At 41.8% G+C, this 17,971-nt stretch overlaps 2 protein-coding genes across 9 annotated transcripts in view; both read right to left on the reverse strand.

The window, feature by feature from the left end:
- Positions 1–608: 608 nt before the first annotated feature.
- Positions 609–4,385, reverse strand: pcmtd2a (protein-L-isoaspartate (D-aspartate) O-methyltransferase domain containing 2a). 2 transcript variants are annotated; one of them, XM_027017462.2, is made up of 7 exons: positions 4,103–4,385; positions 3,221–3,539; positions 2,950–3,009; positions 2,755–2,857; positions 2,427–2,598; positions 2,062–2,185; positions 609–1,905 (listed from the first exon to the last, which is right to left on the reverse strand). In XM_027017462.2, exons 2-7 carry the CDS (start codon positions 3,525–3,527, stop codon positions 1,478–1,480), a joined length of 1,194 nt encoding a protein of 397 aa, XP_026873263.2. In that variant the 5' UTR covers positions 3,528–3,539; positions 4,103–4,385; the 3' UTR covers positions 609–1,477. The 2 variants fall into 2 exon arrangements, with proteins under 2 accessions (XP_026873263.2, XP_026873264.2); XM_027017463.2 differs by lacking the exon at positions 2,950–3,009.
- Positions 4,386–4,879: 494 nt separating this feature from the next.
- The window catches only part of myt1a (myelin transcription factor 1a), a 13,803-nt gene continuing 711 nt past the window's right edge, over positions 4,880–17,971 (reverse strand). Inside the window, exons 1-23 of one of the 7 annotated variants that reach the window (XM_027017473.2) lie at positions 16,404–16,635; positions 14,127–14,218; positions 13,401–13,455; positions 13,121–13,151; positions 12,912–12,974; positions 12,557–12,777; positions 11,511–12,452; positions 11,158–11,292; positions 10,991–11,081; positions 10,757–10,879; positions 10,403–10,617; positions 10,091–10,299; positions 9,746–9,970; positions 9,389–9,543; positions 9,216–9,278; positions 8,692–8,760; positions 8,167–8,229; positions 7,835–7,918; positions 7,521–7,742; positions 7,061–7,152; positions 6,868–6,971; positions 6,525–6,668; positions 4,880–6,238 (exon numbers count right to left, since the gene is read on the reverse strand). In XM_027017473.2, the coding sequence (XP_026873274.2) occupies positions 6,095–6,238; positions 6,525–6,668; positions 6,868–6,971; positions 7,061–7,152; positions 7,521–7,742; positions 7,835–7,918; positions 8,167–8,229; positions 8,692–8,760; positions 9,216–9,278; positions 9,389–9,543; positions 9,746–9,970; positions 10,091–10,299; positions 10,403–10,617; positions 10,757–10,879; positions 10,991–11,081; positions 11,158–11,292; positions 11,511–12,452; positions 12,557–12,777; positions 12,912–12,974; positions 13,121–13,151; positions 13,401–13,455 (3,450 nt within the window). In that variant the 5' untranslated portion in view covers positions 14,127–14,218; positions 16,404–16,635 and the 3' untranslated portion in view covers positions 4,880–6,094. Of the gene's footprint in view, positions 6,239–6,524; positions 6,669–6,867; positions 6,972–7,060; positions 7,153–7,520; positions 7,743–7,834; positions 7,919–8,166; positions 8,230–8,691; positions 8,761–9,215; positions 9,279–9,388; positions 9,544–9,745; positions 9,971–10,090; positions 10,300–10,402; positions 10,618–10,756; positions 10,880–10,990; positions 11,082–11,157; positions 11,293–11,510; positions 12,453–12,556; positions 12,778–12,911; positions 12,975–13,120; positions 13,152–13,400; positions 13,456–14,126; positions 14,219–16,403; positions 16,636–17,971 lie in introns of those variants that run through there. The other 6 variants (XM_035522639.1, XM_035522638.1, XM_035522640.1 and 3 more) reach the window with 6 other exon arrangements.

Consider the following 17,971-nt stretch of genomic DNA (forward strand, 5'->3'; position numbering starts at 1 on the left):
CATGTGCAACTGTCAGTTTGACATGCTGTTTCATGTCAATGCTGCACAGAGTTCACAAAGAGAAAGAGCAGTTTCTATCCCAGCAAACACCAACAGTATGCCAAATTGTTTTGACACTTTTTGATGATGCCTCAAAGAAGGTAAATGGTGGCATTCCTGAATTTTAATTACTTTTAACACTAAAACATCTTAGCAAGACCCCCAGATGCCCCTCTTTTTGAGCCCTGTATTACTCAGCATGGTGCTCTGAGATGTATAAGTACAAAGCATAAGCTAAAACAAAGTGCAATTTCAAAGTGAATTGGAAAAAACATTAAAATGGGTCAAAACCACTAATTTCTCATTTTAAAGGAAAACACTTTAAGGGAAAGACTTCTTTGAACTGGCTGAGTATGGAATGCCAGCAGTTCCCTTGAAAGAGTTCTCCACTGCATTTTCTTTTTTTGTTTAAAAAGACAGCAGGACTTGAGCATTAATGCCACTGAAGTATTTTCACCCTTCACACATTCAAGCAACACTGCATACACAAAGATTTTTCCTTTTATCTGCTTTTTCATTAAATGCATCAGTCTATAAAAAGAGAGCAGAACAGGAAATGCACCACAAAATCACAGCAGGCTTTTGGCCATTTATTTCAGAGTATTACCACTATTGGAATAAAAACAACTGAGCAGTCCGATATAGGCTCTGTATCTCCTTATTAGGAGAGTGGAAGAAGGAAAAAAAACTATAGCTAAAATATAAGAGACTGTATGTCCTGTTACCTGGACGGTAACCTAGGAGACAATATTGATTAATAAAGGTCAGCAGGCAGTGAGAAATGCATGAACATATCAAATGACGAAGTTGCTCGAGTAGTCCCTTTGATCTGGGGAAAACTAGGTTTTTTTGTTTGGCTGTGTCTGAAGACCCTTCAGCAGTAGTATTATGAACAGGGTGCATGGCCTTTTCATAATGAGAACTATGAGGCTCAACGTGTTTTATCATTGAGTTTTTTGGGGGGTCCCCCCCCCCCCCATATTCAAATGAAAATGACTGACACATTTGTTGAGGGGAATACAAATGGTGAAGTACACACAAACTAAAACTCCAAGTGGGAACTGCTTGTCATCCCAGGCGAAGAACTATGTTTATTAATAGAGTCTAAACTGTTCATATCTCGTTTTTATGGTGGACATCTTTTGAGCACTGTTTGAAAACCTGTTTTTACCTTATCAAATTCAGTAAGAGCTTTAATAATTCAGTAAAAGAGGAGATTTTGCAATTAACATTTTACATATGAGAATGGCTCTACACGTTATGATTGAGGGAGCCATTTGTGCTTGTCTGCAGATGCCCCAAAACTGCTGATTCAACCATTATAAAGTAGATTTGTGCACATTTTTGCTGATCAGGCTGGAGTAGTCCGTGGGGTGGGGGCTGTTGATGCTGTGGGTACTAGTGGCCAGTTTGTGACTGAACTGAGCAAGCTGATGGCCTACTTCTCTCTATAATATAGAAGGTACATCTTGAGTGGCTCTGGGAGAGGCAGGCTAAGGATCCTCTCCCTCAGGAGGTTAACAGGAGCCTCAGTTAACAGGACTCTTCCTTCTTTCCTCCTCCCATCCTCCTCGTCTTCTACCTCGTCCTCCTCTCTTTCACAAACCCCCCGGCAGTCATCCTCTTCATCATCTGTCCCTGGATGGTGGTTGTCATTCAGCGGTCCGGGGATAAGGCGGCTCATGAACACGTAGCGGTTGGTCAGTAGGGTCGAGTCACGGTGTTCCCGTCTCTGTTTCGCACGAGACCTTCCTCTGAATCCCACTCTCCGCGGTAGGGGCCACGATCCAGACACCGACTTCTTCAGAGTCGTTCGGATGGAGATGCGAGACAAATCCTGGAGGCTCCGCACCTCAAACATGGCAGCTGTACAGTATAAAATGCCATATTGACCAAAGGATCTAGTCAGATGTCAGCAGGAGGTGAGTAAAACCATCTCAGTGTTTCATTGTAAGCTATTAGTGCTAGTGCTTCTATACACAGTGTCCATATAAATGTGAACTTCTATTATAGTCTACTTACGTAGAGGAACTGTTCTGGGTTTACCATTTTCTCTGTGTTTTGGAAGCACGAGAGGTGCAAAGGACACAGCAATGATCTTCTTTGTCTCCCATGTGTTATACCCAGTGCGAGTGATTTTAGTAAGCTGTAAGAAAAGAGAAAAATGTCTGCTTTTTGTACATGGAAAAACATGTAAAACCCTTAAGGAGGCATCTGGACAAAGAATAAAGATCATTGTGAAATTTTTCTGGATAATTACTATTCACAATAAATTTTTTTGAAAAGCATAAAGCCTGTGCTGTTGCAATCACTTCAGAAATACATGCTCAGACACGGCCCCAACCTTGAATGTCATGGCATCTTCACTGGAAAGACCCCTTGCTCACCTTTTCCTCTAAAGGTAGCACCAAAATGCCTCCAACTTTCAGAAGGTTCCTCATGTAGTCTTCATGCTCCCTCTGAACGCCGGCACCACAGTACACCCTGTCGTACTGCCTGCTCTCTGGGCCAATCTCCAGACAGTTCCCCATTACAAACGATGGCTCACAGAACTCAAACCTGATGCATGAAAGATCATTAATATAACTGAAACCACATTTTGCTTTCTGTCCAGGCAGTATATTACTCAGTCTACGATACTAAGACATGCTACATTCTACAACACTGCATCATGGCACAAATTCAGTAAGGTTAGTCAACACCTAGGGACAAGACCTGTCAAAGCTGTCACTTGTCTTGATAAAACAATCCAGCTTCTGATGAGCATAATCAATGACGTCAGCGTGTAGTTCAACGCCATGATTCACACCAAATGGACCTGAAAACAATACAGATGGCTCAACATTTAGTTACTGAACAACCAAAACGTCCTATCTATGAAAAATAGAATTTACTTTTATTTATTATTACCTTTTATAACTGCCTCTTTATCTGTTGCTTTCAAGTAGCTTTTTAAAATTTTACTCATCGCTGTTGGTAACAGGAAAGGCCACACTGATTATCATAAGAGAAACCTAAGTTTTTGTTCCAAAAACTACATATTTAGTATTTTCCAGCTGTTAATAGGCCTTTATTTATCGTCACTATAATAATACTACACCTATCTTTGGCTGATATGAGCGTGTCAATATTTCATCAACTTTTTTAAAAGCTTCACTCCATAACTACAACTTTGATTTACCTAATATGAGGCCCACCATGGTGCTGAGGTACCCTGTTCCGCTTCCCAGGTTCAGGAAGGACAGACCAGGCTGTAGATCCAGGGCTTCCATCACCTCAGAATAGATACAAGGTGCAGAAAGGTGGATGTTGCCATGTCTCCAGGCCAGGTCCTTGTAGGCGCTGTCCCGGAACTCCTCTAGATAGTAGTCAGCACGGTCAATGGCCCTGAAAGCACATTCCACGAGCTCCGAACGAATGTACTGGGCCTCCTTCAGGTTGTCAATCAACTCATCATTGTCCTCCCCTGCACTCACTGCTCCACCCATTGTAATTATTTGCTGAGGAAGAACACAATAATCCAAAAACAAGGAGTTAATGAAACTCCATAATGAAGAGGCAATCTGTAAACCCTGCATGAACCGTCTGTAGTCCTATATCCTTTGTCCGGCATTTACTACGTGTCACAACTATGTATTAAATACTACGAGATCAACACGTTATAATATTCCCAAGCCAACATTTCAGTTTCCGCAGGCTATCAGATGGTGGTGCTGTGACGCTAGAAAGCCTAAACTTCCCCAGAGACTCTACCTCAGAAACTGCAGAACTGAGGAATATTCCCACCAATCCTCTCTCGCTCTCAAAATGCAGCTGCGACATTAGATAACAAAAGCATATTGTGTACTCATCGCGTCTTTGATATAAGTCTCCAAACGCATGACACACCAAATCACATGAAAACGACCTCTCTTTATGTGTATTATTTGAAACGATCATTATATCGTTTTAAACGGGAAGTTGTGTACATCATAATTTAACCCAGAGAACAATATAACATGTTACATGTGGGTGCAAATCACAGATGCTGATGTTGACGCATTTCATGTCGTTTTCGACTCACCTCGGATGCAAACAGTCGATCTGGTTGGAAATAAAGGTCTCGCAAGAGATGGTTAATTTGATCTCCTCCGCAAACAAAGAAACTCGTCGCGGGCAACACGCCGGCCACTCAGACTCTGCCCGCTTAACTGAAGTAACGCTTTACCGACGATGTTAACAGGCGCTGTCTGTTCGTTTAACGCTGTCCATTGTTTTGTTTTTTGTTTTACCCTGTCAGATCTCTTCCCATCAACATTCAGTGCGAGGGGCCACAATTCTGGATGTAAACATTGAGCAGCTGACTGCCTGACGTCACACAACCCCCCCCCCCCCCCCCAAAAAAAAACGTGAGAACCACACTCTTCGTCAGAGGGCATGACGATTAATCCTAAGGTTTGGTCGTTAAAATAACTCGCCACGGCTGTTGATATAAAGTATTAGCATTCAGAGGTTATCGCTGAGGAATAGAACTGAAAAAGCACAAGATAAAGGTTATAGGATCACAACGGCCCGTAGATGTGCTAAAATCGCAACAGCCAGTCGCTTAAAGTTATGTATTAGACACAAATGCAATGAGAAAAAACAATAATAGGCAACTTCCCTTTTGCAACCAGCAGATGTCAGCTAAATACTAAGAATGTGTATCTTAATTACCATTATTGCAAAAGTTTCAATCAGTTTGTTGCTACATGTCTGTATATTATAGCAATATTTAATAGCAAATTAATAACAGGTACATAATAATTAACGAATAGTGACACAATTTAGGTGATAGAATTTTGTTTTATTTTATCACCAACAGATGGGCAAAGTCTATCCATATGCAGCAGTCACTAACACGGATACATTTACAAAATAAATATTGCAACAAGATCTCCATTCAATTTGTACTTAAATATTAAATAAATAATAATAAATACATCATACTGTATCTGTTCAACCCACTTCACTGTGGAGGGTGTCAAAATACTTTTATGGAAAACAAAACTCATTAAATAAATGAGAATATTAGAAAATAATATAAAAATTGATAGAAAATATTTGCACTTAAAAAAGAGATTAAAAATCCCTGTCTTTAAAATAAATAGGAAGGTTATAAAACACTTGCTGTGGATATTTTAAAATATTGCCACCTTTCTCAGCACAGAGGGCAACTATTCTCCTTATATTGACTGTTAAAAAGCTGCTTATAGAATTTAGTTGTGTAAAATAAATATGTTATTAAATAGACACTGATGAATAAATAAAGAAAATGAACACCAAGACATGAATAAATAATAAATTAAACTTACATATCAAGGAACCAATTTAAATAGTAATAATTATAATAACAATATGATAATGAAACTACAAACTATTTGGAAGTGCAATATCTATGTTTTCAAATACTATGACCATTTCTAAATGGGACTGGAACAAATATTCACCAAATGTGAGACAACATCATCACACAGGGTACAAACAATAGCAGTGCTGCATTCTAACCAAGATTCATAAAGGGGGCGTCAAGAATTCGTAAAGTACTTTCAGACACTGAATATCAAACATACATTCATTCACTCACTCACTCACACACACACACACACACACACACACACACACACACACACACACACACACACACACGCATCAGTCTCACAGCTTGTTCATGACAACCTCTATTCGCTGAGAAGAGTAAGAAAGGCAGATCGGGACAGGTGTGAACTGTTTAGGTGATCAAAAATAAGCCAAAGGTCTGTGCCCAGTATCATTTTGGGTCATTTTGGGTTTTTTTTTTTTTTTGTAATCAAAATGCTAAAGCAGCAGATCTGGATTTTTTTTTTTTGGTCCTTTTCTCCACTGGACCTTGCACTGGTCTTCATCTGTCATATACAAAACCTGAATGTCCTTTAACAGTACATAAGTATTGGTCTGTTTAACAACCCACAGTGTCTAACGGTTGTCACACTCTTTTCCACTGTCTATTTGACACCCCCCTCCCTTTGTGTTTTTTTTTTGCTGTATGCTCTTGTGTTTACACCTCAATGCCTTTGACCGCCTGGTTGATGGACTCCAGCAGGGCCCGGTTTGCAGGGTTCTGATAGCACTCTCTGTTGGTGAACATGTGGGTCAGAGTGTCCACATATGTATCGAAATTCTGCTCACTGATGGGCTCCTGCTGAAACGACCAAAAGTGGTAGAATTACAAACAAGGCTCATCCACCTCTGTTCGTGCCATTTTTGGCCTTTAGTTTGGGTTTTCTTTTTGTGCATTTTGCACAGGTAATTGAATAATACATGATTAAATGAACATTCAGTACTAAACGATGCTGAAATATGCTATGGGTCGCAAAAGACGTAGTGCACATTCAGTAAGTAAAGAAAAGTACGGGACATCTCCATTTTGCAGGCAGTGTATTCGGCATTGGATATTGTATTGTACTGTAGCTAGCTAGTTTACTCACCATCTGCGGGAGTCGGATGTTGGCCAAGCTGCGAATAAGTGCCTGGCTCAAGCCAGACAACTCCAGGAACAGAGCCTCATTTTTCTCTTCAATTAGTTTATTTTCCTCCTCCATGCTCTTCAGATTATTCTCCATCGATGAGATCTGCAGAGCAGTATCAGAGCCATAGTCGGAGATTCGGAAAACGTCTTGAGTACATCGAATTTATGGCACATCCCTAGTGATTCTTGAAAACTACACGTTATATTAGCATTGCCTGCCTAAATTGTATGTTTAGATGGCAAATACGGAAGGTACATTCTAGGGGAAGCTGAACCACAGCATGCACTCAGCACCAACTGACCTGTGTGTGTAAGTTGGCTACATCTGCCTCCATCTCAGAGTTGGACTCACTGAGATCACAGATCTCTTTATTCAGCTGCTTTATGTCTTCGTCATTATCAAGAACTGAGAGAAAAGGCAGAACATGACAAACATTTGGGAGGGGCGCTAAAAAATATCCCAGCTATCTGAAATTCCCAGCTATCTCCTCTCACCATCGCTTGCCCTGAATTTCTTGCTCACGTAATCATCTCCAGGGAGCCTTGCTCTTTTCTTGTTAGCAGAAGCTCTAGGACAACCTGAGAGGCTGTGGACATGGAGGACGAAAAGAGGTTAAAGCTGCGCCATACTTTGGTTCCCTGAGACTCTAACTGAACACAGCCTTGGGACTGCTGAAATGACTCATTCCTTAAAGGTTCTTCTCCACCGGCGAGAGCTGGTTTTACACTTATATTAAAATGCAGGTTATATGATTACTGTCTTTACAGTCTGTGTCACTACCTGTGATGAGTTCAGTTGAAGAAGTTCACAGTTTCCATTTTACAACTGCACATTACGTTACAGAGATGTGATTGAGCCTATATTCTTCCTTCACTCTCTACCTTAAGTCTGTTCCCTCTGCACAGTGTCAGCCTGTCGAATGGTCCAATAGACCCTTTTCTTCCTGGGCTGTACCTGCGGTGGGTGAGGAAGCTACCATTAGCATGGCCTGAGCCGTCACACCCCGGGGTGGGGCATGTGGGACCCTCCGTCTTGAAGGACTTCCAGGAGAAAGGCGTGCCATTCAAAAGACCTTCCTTCTGCCTACGCGCAGCCAATGGACATCCATATGCACTGCGGTGGGTGGCGTACTTCCCACTGATATGACCCAGACTGTCACAGCCAGGCACTGGGCACCTGTGTGAAATGTTGAAGGTATATGGTGAAGTCAAATGAAATCCCTGTTGACCAACATGGTTGAAAGGCAGGTGTTTAATTGAAAAACCTACTTAATCAGCTCTGAATCTTCCTTGTCGTCCTTGGTGGGGGTTGTTTTCACTCCCCCCTTCTTGGCACGAGGACAACCAGACAAACTGCCCACAACAGGGAAAGTGTCATTGCATGAGTCAGAATTTTAAATGGGCCCAGGCCCATAAATGGGTTTTAGTTGAATGGCACTTGAAAGTTAAGAAATATGGCTTGGAAGCATACAAGTTACTATTAGGGAATACAAATATAGAAGATCAAATTCCTTCTGGTACAGTCTGATCTGACACCAGCCTGTTCTGTGTTTGTTTCCATTCAACTACAGAGTACTGTTAGGGTGATAAGACTGGTATACCTTCGATGGGAGGCGTAGTTTCCAGTGATGTGTCCTGATCCATCACATCCTGGTGTGGGACATCTGGAGGCCAGAGTCACAAGTCAGGGAAATTATAACACTCCCTTAACAAAGACATTGCTGGTAATGCAAAGTGTAATTAAACATGACTTAACATGTTCACTTGGCTTAATTTTCCTGTGACCTATCCTTCGCTTTCCTTGGGCTACAAGTTTATAGTCTAGTTGTCTATAAAATAAATATTGTATGATACTTCCCCTTGTGATGCACTTAATAAAAAAAGGTGACTAGAATTACCACAAAACAGCAGTGAGCAAGACATTTCAATTGTTATGAGGTTTTAAGATAGCTTTGCTTGGAAAAGAAACACCAGTACTTAGAAAGTACTGGTTTGAGTGCATTGGCAGTCATTTTTAGTTTGCATCAACAGCAGAATTCAGCAGTAACAGCAATTTCCGGTGTAGTTAAGCGGTAAAGCCAGTGTGAAGATGAGTGATTAGAGGGAAAATTAGCACACAGACATACTTGAGTTCACCAGTGTGGGCAGCCATGAGGGTCCGAAGACTTTTATCAGCAAGAGGACACCCAGAGAGACTGGAAGAAAGAAGCGGAGCAGAAGAAGAGAAAAGTGACAGGAGAAATTTGAGTGCGAGGCGGAAGAAGAAGATTTCTCTCACCGGGTTGCTCCTGTATATTTGCTATGATTCTGTGGACAGATGTGCACTTTTTTTCTATTGTCTGCTTTGGATAAGAATAGTAAAAGCGTGTGTGGACTGATGAAAAGCTGGTGCTGTTGTTATTGAAGGTGTTAGCGAAGAGGTAAACGACAGGATTAACAGTCGTGGTACATGTTAAATGCATGCTCCTGACAAGCGGCTGCTGTTTGTGTTGTTGACCTGGTGCCAGTGCTCAAATGTACCACAGGCTTAGTACTGCAGAGAGCAGAGGTGGAGAAGTTTCAATACAGGGTTGGGGTGAGGAAAAAGACACCTATTACAAAGATAATAGGTGTAGGATCAGTAGAGATTTTGAGTTATAGTGTATTATACCTGCGATGAGATGCATAGTTTCCTGTTATGTGACCACTGCCATCACATCCTGGAGTGGGACATCTGTACACAGTAGAGGAGGGTGTTCAATGGAATGTGTTAATTATTTTGGGATTAACTTTCCTGCGATCCTAAATTATTTCTATTTTGCTGATTGTAAAGAGGGTGCATACAGCAGGAGTTCTTTCTTGCTGTCCTTGGATGGGAGCTTGACCTTGAAGCTGGAAGTTGTGACCTCACCAGGGTACTTTCTATCCTCCAGATTCTCTTGTGAGACATCTTCATCTTCCCCATCAGAAGAGGCATAGGACCGTGTGGTGTAATCCACCTGTAAACACATTAAGTCAAGAAAGTGATGAAACAACTAAAGGTTGATCTGAACATCTCCTTTCATGTTTGAATGCTGAATGAAGCATCAGAAGGTCTCTAACCACCAACTGGAAAAAGCAAGGGTGCACAGGTGTTTCCTACAGTCATAAAGCATACAGTATAACGTCTAGCATTAGTAAAGATTGTGAAAGAATAATAACCTCCTCAGGCTCCTCCTCTTTCTGTCGGTTTGTCTTGGTATAGTCAAGAGGCCCCTCCCACTCCTCTGTTTTGTAGGCGTGGCTAGAATGAGGCGAGGTGACGCCATGCTGTTGTGAAGAAGATGAAGATGAGGAAGAGGGGTCAGGTGACCTCACACCTTCCCTCTTGGGTTTTTTCATGCTAAGGTCCAGTGTGCCATTCTCATCAACCTCGATATCTGATTCCTGAAGGTAACAAGAATTAAACAAGAAAAAGAGTGCTTATAGACACACTGACTTATGTTGAGTTTTTAAGAGAAATGTTAAGAAAGCCATGGAAGGATAATGCCTACTCCAAGTACACACCTTGGTGGCCTGGTCCTGAAGCTTGGTGCTGAGGTTCTCCGGTCTCTCCCAGCAGCGCGTGGACAGGTTCAGGATGGCGGTGGCAGCCATGTGTGCAGCCTCGGCATCGTGGGAATAATCATACCCACTGGACGTGGACGAGGAGCTGCTCTTGGCATAGCCTCCAGATAGGCTCTGGCTTGGGGAAGAAGCTTTGGGGAATGGTTTTGCTGTTAATCAAGACAACAACATGGATACATATGAATCTAGAAATATATCTAGAGTGTGCACCGCAAAAGTGCTTTCGGGGACAAAGGTGTAGAGCCAGCTTACATTTGAAGGCTTTTGGTGAGGTTTCGCTGGTAGGCATCTTTGGGGCGAGCATGCGCTTGCCAAACACCTGCACGTCAAAGCTTGCATAGTCAAAGGACACCTTGGAGTACTTCTCAAGCTCCTTAGCCAGGTTGGCTCGTGGGGTGGCTGGCACCACATTGGGCCTGTAGCTACCGTACTGAGGAATCTCCAATTGCTTGACAAAGCACATGGGCCTAAAGGAGACGAAGCAGGTTATCCTTTAAAAACAGCAAAAATGTTACCACTGATATCACTTGAAATCATTTTACAGAATCATTGTTGTTGTTTTTTAAATGGTGTCCTGAGGAGGTCTATGCGAAGCAGACAGCTTACCTGAGTACTCTGTCTGAGTTGGAACCCCCAACTGTCTGCTCACTAACTGAGGCCTGGGCCTGAGGTGGCTTCTCATAGTTCTTTGTGTGTTTCCCTGCAGCAGCAATTGGGCAGCCAGATAAACTGAAAAGACAAACATGTATGCACAATGTAAAGAATGCTGTATATCAGACCAAAAAAAAATGCCAATACAAACCAAGCCGTGATTTCACGGTTCTGAGGGGGGATCGACACCTGCGATGTGTGTTGCGGTTGCTGTTAACATGGCCTTGACCATTGCATCCAGGTGTTGGACATTTCAGCACATTCTCATGCATGGCCAAGACTGAGAAGGCAAGGAAAAAGTGTCAGAGACGGCATGAAGCATGAGATAAGTGTTCTGTATGCAGGACACTTCTCACTTTCAGGTGGGACCCTGTCCTTATGCGGGCACCCGGAAAGGCTCCGGTGGTGAGGGTACAGTCCAGTCACGTGACCTGTTCCATCGCACCCTGGTGTGGGACACTTCACTTCTTTCTTCTCTGATCTGGCCCCTTCTGTTATTGACAGGGGAGCCGGAAGGAAGTAGCAGCACACAAAACACATCAAGCTTCCATTTGCAGACATACCATCCGAATCCTATTACTGTCTATTTATTTTCCATGCCATAAAAAAGACTTAAAATATCCAGTTACACTTCAAATATTTGGCCACACCCAATGTATACAATGACATGTATAGAATGGGTTAATGGCACAATGCGTGTTCACGTTACCTTTACCATAGTATCCCCTGCGTGCTGCGTCTTTGCTGTTCTTCTCGTCTGGGCTGTGGTAGCTGTGCTGGTCCGGGGAACAGCTCTCCTCTGAGCTGCGTGCTGTCTGCTCGGCCTTCAGGGCAATAGCCTGCTCCAGCAGGCCCAGGTTCCCCCGTGTCATGTCGTACGTCTCAGACTCATCTGTCACTTCCGACCTGTGGGACACGCTGTCTACCTCCTCTTCTTCTTCGTCCTCATCCTCTTCCTCATCTTCCTCTTCGGAATTCAGCTCTATGACCACTGTGGGTGAGGCTTTGCAGGGCGCTTCCTCTCGTTCCTCTTCTTCATCTTCATCCTCCTCCTCTTCTTCTTCTTCCTCCTCCTCAGATAAGAGAGTGTCTGGCTTTTCACTGCTTGTTGTCATGGTTTCCGGTCCTAATACCTGAACTGGAGAGCTGGTGGCCAGGGCATTAGGGGAATGTACAGGTTCCTCATGGGCCTGCTCCTCTTCCTCCTCTTCCTCATCAGCCTCTTCCTCCTGACTGTTTGCCTTTTCCTCAGTTTCTTTTACCTGGAGTTTGTTGAAGTCTCCACTGAAATACTGGTGGTCTGAGTTGTTCTTCTGACTCAAGCATTGCGACTCATCTTCCTCATCCTGGTCCTCATCTTCATCTACATCTTCCTCAGCTATCTGCAAAGGCTCATCGCTAGCTTTTAGGTGTTGAGTCATTCTCTCTTCTTCCGTCATGTCTTCTTCTACTTCAGCCTCCTCTTCCTCCCCAGCTTGGATCTCAGCAGCAACCTGCAGCCCCTCCTCACTCTCCGTCTCCACGGTGACTTGTTGGATAGGTGTGGTTTCAGTCTCAACCTGTTCTTTTTTAGTTTCCTCCGCAGGTGCTGGAGTAGGAATGTCTTCAACCACTGCGTTTGTATCTTCTGTTTCCTCTTGTGAACATTCCTCTGAGAAACCAATACACATCAGCTCACAAATATAGGACCACAGAGACTGACAAATACATGTTCATAGTTTACTGAATCATTTGGTAGAAGCTAATGTGTCATACCAGAGTTATGCTCCTTCTTAGGCTCATCCTCTTTCTCTGCTGAGTCCTCATCAGACTCTGCTGCTTCATCCTTTGGTTCAGTCTCACTGTTTGTGTCACTGTCTGCATTGAACCCATCATCCATTGCGAGCTTCAGGGCATTGGGCTTTTTCTTAGAGGCTGACTGGTTCTCTTCTGCCTCCTGGAGTTTTCTTTTCTTGGCCAATGGGCAACCCAGTACACTGTTGAAAACAAAAGGGGAAAAAAAAGCTCATACAGGAAATAACGTATATGGTACCTTCACTGCCATGCAAGCAATAATTGTCAGTTTAAACTGTTACTGAGGAAGATAGCCTAATATTATGCCTAATGTTACCTTCTATGTCGAGCATATTTTCCGCTGACGTGACCCAGACCATCACACCCTGGAGTGGGACAACTAGACATATAGGAAAATAAAAGTTTAGTTTATTTGTTTTTAATAGAGTATTTGTGGGGTTTGGCTAATATTTGATATAGGTTTTAAGTTATTTATTATTTGTCAGTGTAGAGTAACATGAAAGCTATAAATGATAAAAATCAGACCTGTATTCTTGTCCCACAAGCTCTAGCGGAACTGAGAGAGATAGAGAGAGAATTAGAAGGGTTCTTTACATTTTACCTTCAGTGAAAACATTACCAATACGATACAGCTACATCACAAAAATCTCTGGGCTTGTAAACCCCTGACACAGTACACAACTGAACAGAGACTTATCTTACAAAAATAGCAACTTGCAGATCTCACATAAATAGGTCAGACAGAGTAGACAGAATGTGCATTTGGTTTATCCACGCTGAGCTGCATATGGTGAACTGCTCTCACCTCGGATGCCTTTTGAGCGTGTCCGTGTCCGTTTCTCCTCTGGCTCTTGGCTCATCTGAACAATGCACACTCAGAGTTATTATATAGCACTTGGTGTCTCCTTTTGTCTTTCTATCTGTGTCCTTTGTCAAGTACTAAAATTGTGATTTTTTTTCCAAAAAAAAAAGTTACTTTATTTGAACCCAAATGTCTACAGTAGGCATGATTTTAGTTCCATCTTACTTCATGACAGTAATACAGCTAATGGATCTGGGGCTTAGTAGAGTATGATGTTACCGGAACCTTATATGCTTTAAACTCTTTGATACAGGAAAATCAATAACAGATTTCCAGGCAGTTCTTTTGACAGGCAAACCATGACCTGCAGAGAGGATTCAGAGGAGGTGTTTGAGAAAATGAAAGAAAAAGTGCTTAGGGAGAGTAACAGAAGCATAGATTTGAAATAGATAGAGAACTGTGCAAAGGCTTTGGGGAGAGGGGTGGAATTGCAATGAGGTTGTAGCACTTTATATGGAGGCAGTAATAAAAAAAAATACCTCAAGGTTGTTCGCTGTATGATAGCTCTCATGGTGAAATACAGAAAAGAGCTACACTCGAAATAAAACTATTCCATACCCGCAAACACCCATCCACCCACCTGCGCGCACGCATGGCTTGGCAAGGCAAGTTTATTTGTGTAGCACTTTTCCTACACAATGGTAATTCAATGAAATGTCTATATCTCACTTTGATTCTCCTGCCCCTTTTGCTCTCCCAGCTGCTGATTCGGTCCCCTCTTGTCCACCTCTGGCTCAGCAGCTGCCCATGGAACTCATTCTCTGTCGGAGGAGAGGGATAAAGATATGACACAACACCCTGAGAAGTACTGTGCCAAACATCAAAGCAGCCTTAGCAGAGCACAGCCGCATCGCTGAACCGGGTACTCTCAACATATTACATCACGGAGGTGACATTTCTGCGGTATTATACAGTGGGTGCACATGTTAAATATAATTAGGACTGTTTATCTATTATACTTGACACATTACATCAGGAATAAATTTCATCCCACCAACAACAAAAAAACATTCAGATAGGTAATCAGACGTAGGAATAACAGTGGGCAACACATTTCTCTAGTATGAATATGAGTCACTGATCTGTGGGAAAGCATTAGACAACTCTCTGGGGAAAGAACTGAAGTTCTTTATAGGGCTTTTAAATAGTGCACATCATCGTATGTCAGTGTCTGCGTGCCTTTATGGCTCTGGTGTCGATTATATGTTCCGAATGAACAGGGATGCGACCGTGACCCAGCTGTGTCATTCGGCCCTTATTACGTGTCTTCTGATTAAGTTTCAAGTGGCACCTGGTGCTCCGACACTTTACGCTCACGTCCTGGGTGTGGAAGGGGGTTCCCTGGAGAAACGCGACAAATACAGCGCAACACAGCACGAAATGCAGAACGTTCGGTTTCTTCAGATGAAAACCTACCCGACCGTTGTCTTTGTAGTTTATGAAGAGTTTGATGCATGTATCTTAAATGTGTACTATAAGGGGGCAATAGTTGTAAAAAAAAAAAAAAATAAAACAACCCACGTGACTGAATTACATTTGTGAGATCCATAAACCATACAGTTAACACCTATAAGCCATCTTGTAGTTGCTTCATGAAAATAACAATCAAAACACCACTGTGTTTGTCCTAAAGTAGTTGATAATGGGGAATGCACCGTTCACTTGTAATAAGTTTGAAAAGATTCTTAATTCGATGTTGTTGTTTTTTTCTGCACCAGTTCCGACGTTATCTCCAAGTCTGCTGTAAAATATTGTGCAGTATTTTAGACATAGCGCCATTTCTTTTGTCTCACGATCCCTTGGCTTATAATAAGAGCGTTATGACGCTGCGCGTAACCCCTCTTCACCAGAACACCACGCCTTCAAATGACTTCAATCAGTCGAGCCGCAAAACCCCCTCCATCACTACAATACCGCAGGAGGGTTATGCCAAGCACACCTAGGAATGTGTATCATTTGGTGCGAGATATGTTTCCGTGATGTCGGATATCTACATTCAGTATAGACACCGTGGTTTTAGTTAAAGAACAAGCGTTCTTGACGCTTGCAACGAAAAGCAAGACGCCACATCTGGAACGCTTACAATACCAAACCATGCCATAACACTAGGCAATAAAAAGACAAATCGCCATTCTGATAACTAACCACAAAAACTGTCAGATTAGGCTCAAATTAAAAGCATGAAAGAATACCATTGCACGAACGCCCCAGTAAACGTCTGGTGGAGCATTCTATTTCTGTTCCTGGAAAATTAGGCAATGTGCACAGTGCAAAACTACAACTCAGAGCGCTCAGCTGCTTGATCTGTTAATCTTCTATTAGTATTTATAATGTACGTTCTGAGACATGCAGTACAAAACAAATATATTAAAGACTATGGTCTTATGGCCGAACAAACTTCCACTGATACTGTTGTCAGTCGTGTTTGGGTTGCATATTAAACTTCCACTATGAAGTAGGCTAGCCTACGTCATGGGCGCATTCGTTTAGATATAGCTCAGGCCTATATCTTCGAAACTAGCACACGGAAAACGACAATACATTTGACCGAAATAGCTATGCACGTAAAAAATGGGTAGCACGGCTAGTCCAATCGTAGATACATATATAAAGTTGATGAGCTTTCTAAACAAAACAAGCGCTATTCTACCGTAGGCTAGTGTTTACTGCAATGGGTATTCTTTATGTAGCCAAAACAATAATTACACCTACACGACCTCTCCACACCAAAAGAATAAACAAAAAACAGAAAGATTAAATCAGGAAGGACAAAAGCAGCTCGAAAGACGCTTCGATACAAGATTACGAACCCGGCGACCATTTGGCGATAATAACCGACTACATTGGATATTCGATTGGTTAACCGATATAAAATGAGCACAAACTATTTTGGACTCTGTGCTATTAACAAGCAAAACACAATGTAAAAGCTAGAAATGAAAATACCATTAGCTTTGTACCCCCGCTGACGACGTATTTTCGGAGGGATCCAAGCGGCCTCTTGCTCTTCGTAGCTGTAACTTCAGCACTGTACGCTTCGTCTTTAGATAAAGCCCTGACCGTCAGAAACCTTTAATAATCCACCCAGGACTAGTCGGAAAGCTCTTCATGTCAGAAACCCGGTCGTGTATATTTATTTGACGTCTGAATGTCACCACGTACTCGTCAAAATATTTCTACATAATGTTCGTCCGCGAGAATAACATGAACTTACCTTTCGCTCACAGGCCCATTGTTCACCCCTCCTCTACCCTATGCTGTGACATCATCATAGTAAAATGTACAATACCAGCAGGGATGGGCCTCCGGTAGACCCCCTCCCGCACACAACTCCAATTCCCCTCAAAATTATCATTCATGTCATCTTAAATTAAATTAAAAATGGACAAATACAAATTACATACTGCGGTGATACAAAACCCATCAGCCATACACTTACTATGCCTTCTGAAGTAATGTTAGCCATTTAGCCGGGAGTTGTGATCCAGGTTCAGCACTCTAGACAGCGCTAAATTCAGTACCATGGACAGGAGCACTTTCCCTTCACTGCCTTCTCTGAAGCCAAAGCATTAGCTTCCAACCGAGACCGGCCTTTAACTTTTTTTTTCTTTCCGCGACGTGAATATGCGAATATCACGACTTTTAAAACAAACTTAAACGATTGTTATTTTCTGTAAAGCGTATGACGTTTTAGTTTACAATACAACGGTCATTATATATATATATATATATATATATATATATATATATATATATATATATATATATATATATATATAAAATGACCGTTGTATTGTAAACTAAAACGTCATACGCTTTACAGAAAATAACAATCGTTTAAGTTTGTATATATATATATATATATATATATATATATATATATATATATATATATATATATATATATATATATATATATATATACTAATATGTTTGGTTGACAAATTATAGGATCTCTGTGTTAACTACAATTATATGACCATTGTAACCAGCAAGTATGTTAATCGCAATGTTGTGCGATTTTAGGTAGTATGTTTTTAACGGGAATAAATAATGTTTCCTCTTGATGGCTACGCGGGACATTGTAAAATCACTGCTGTGTTTGGGTAAATCTAAACCTATAGAGTTCATTTAACTGAAGGGATTTTATAGTTCACAGTGGCTTTATGATTTCTCATTCTATAAACTAAAAGAAAAAAACAAAGTTAGAAAGGTGAGGATGAAACTCCGATAGTACAATAAATTAGCATATAAATGTATCTGATCTGACTAGAATATACAAACCTCTAGTCAGATCAGATTAGAAGTTTGATATGACTAAAAAAATTGAGAAAAAAAAATATCGGGCAGAAGTAGGTTTTCATGTGACGACAGAAACTCTCCAAGAGACTCTCCAAGAGTTTCTGCATATTTAATGAGACCGAAGTTCTTCGGTTACCAGCTGGAACTTTGTTCACACCAGTCTCATCTTAAACCTCCGTACAGATGGACAGCATCGTTGCTCCAGCATACAA

This window comes from Electrophorus electricus, chromosome 24, assembly GCF_013358815.1.
Source record: "Electrophorus electricus isolate fEleEle1 chromosome 24, fEleEle1.pri, whole genome shotgun sequence".
Classification (NCBI taxonomy): Eukaryota; Metazoa; Chordata; class Actinopteri; order Gymnotiformes; family Gymnotidae; genus Electrophorus; species Electrophorus electricus.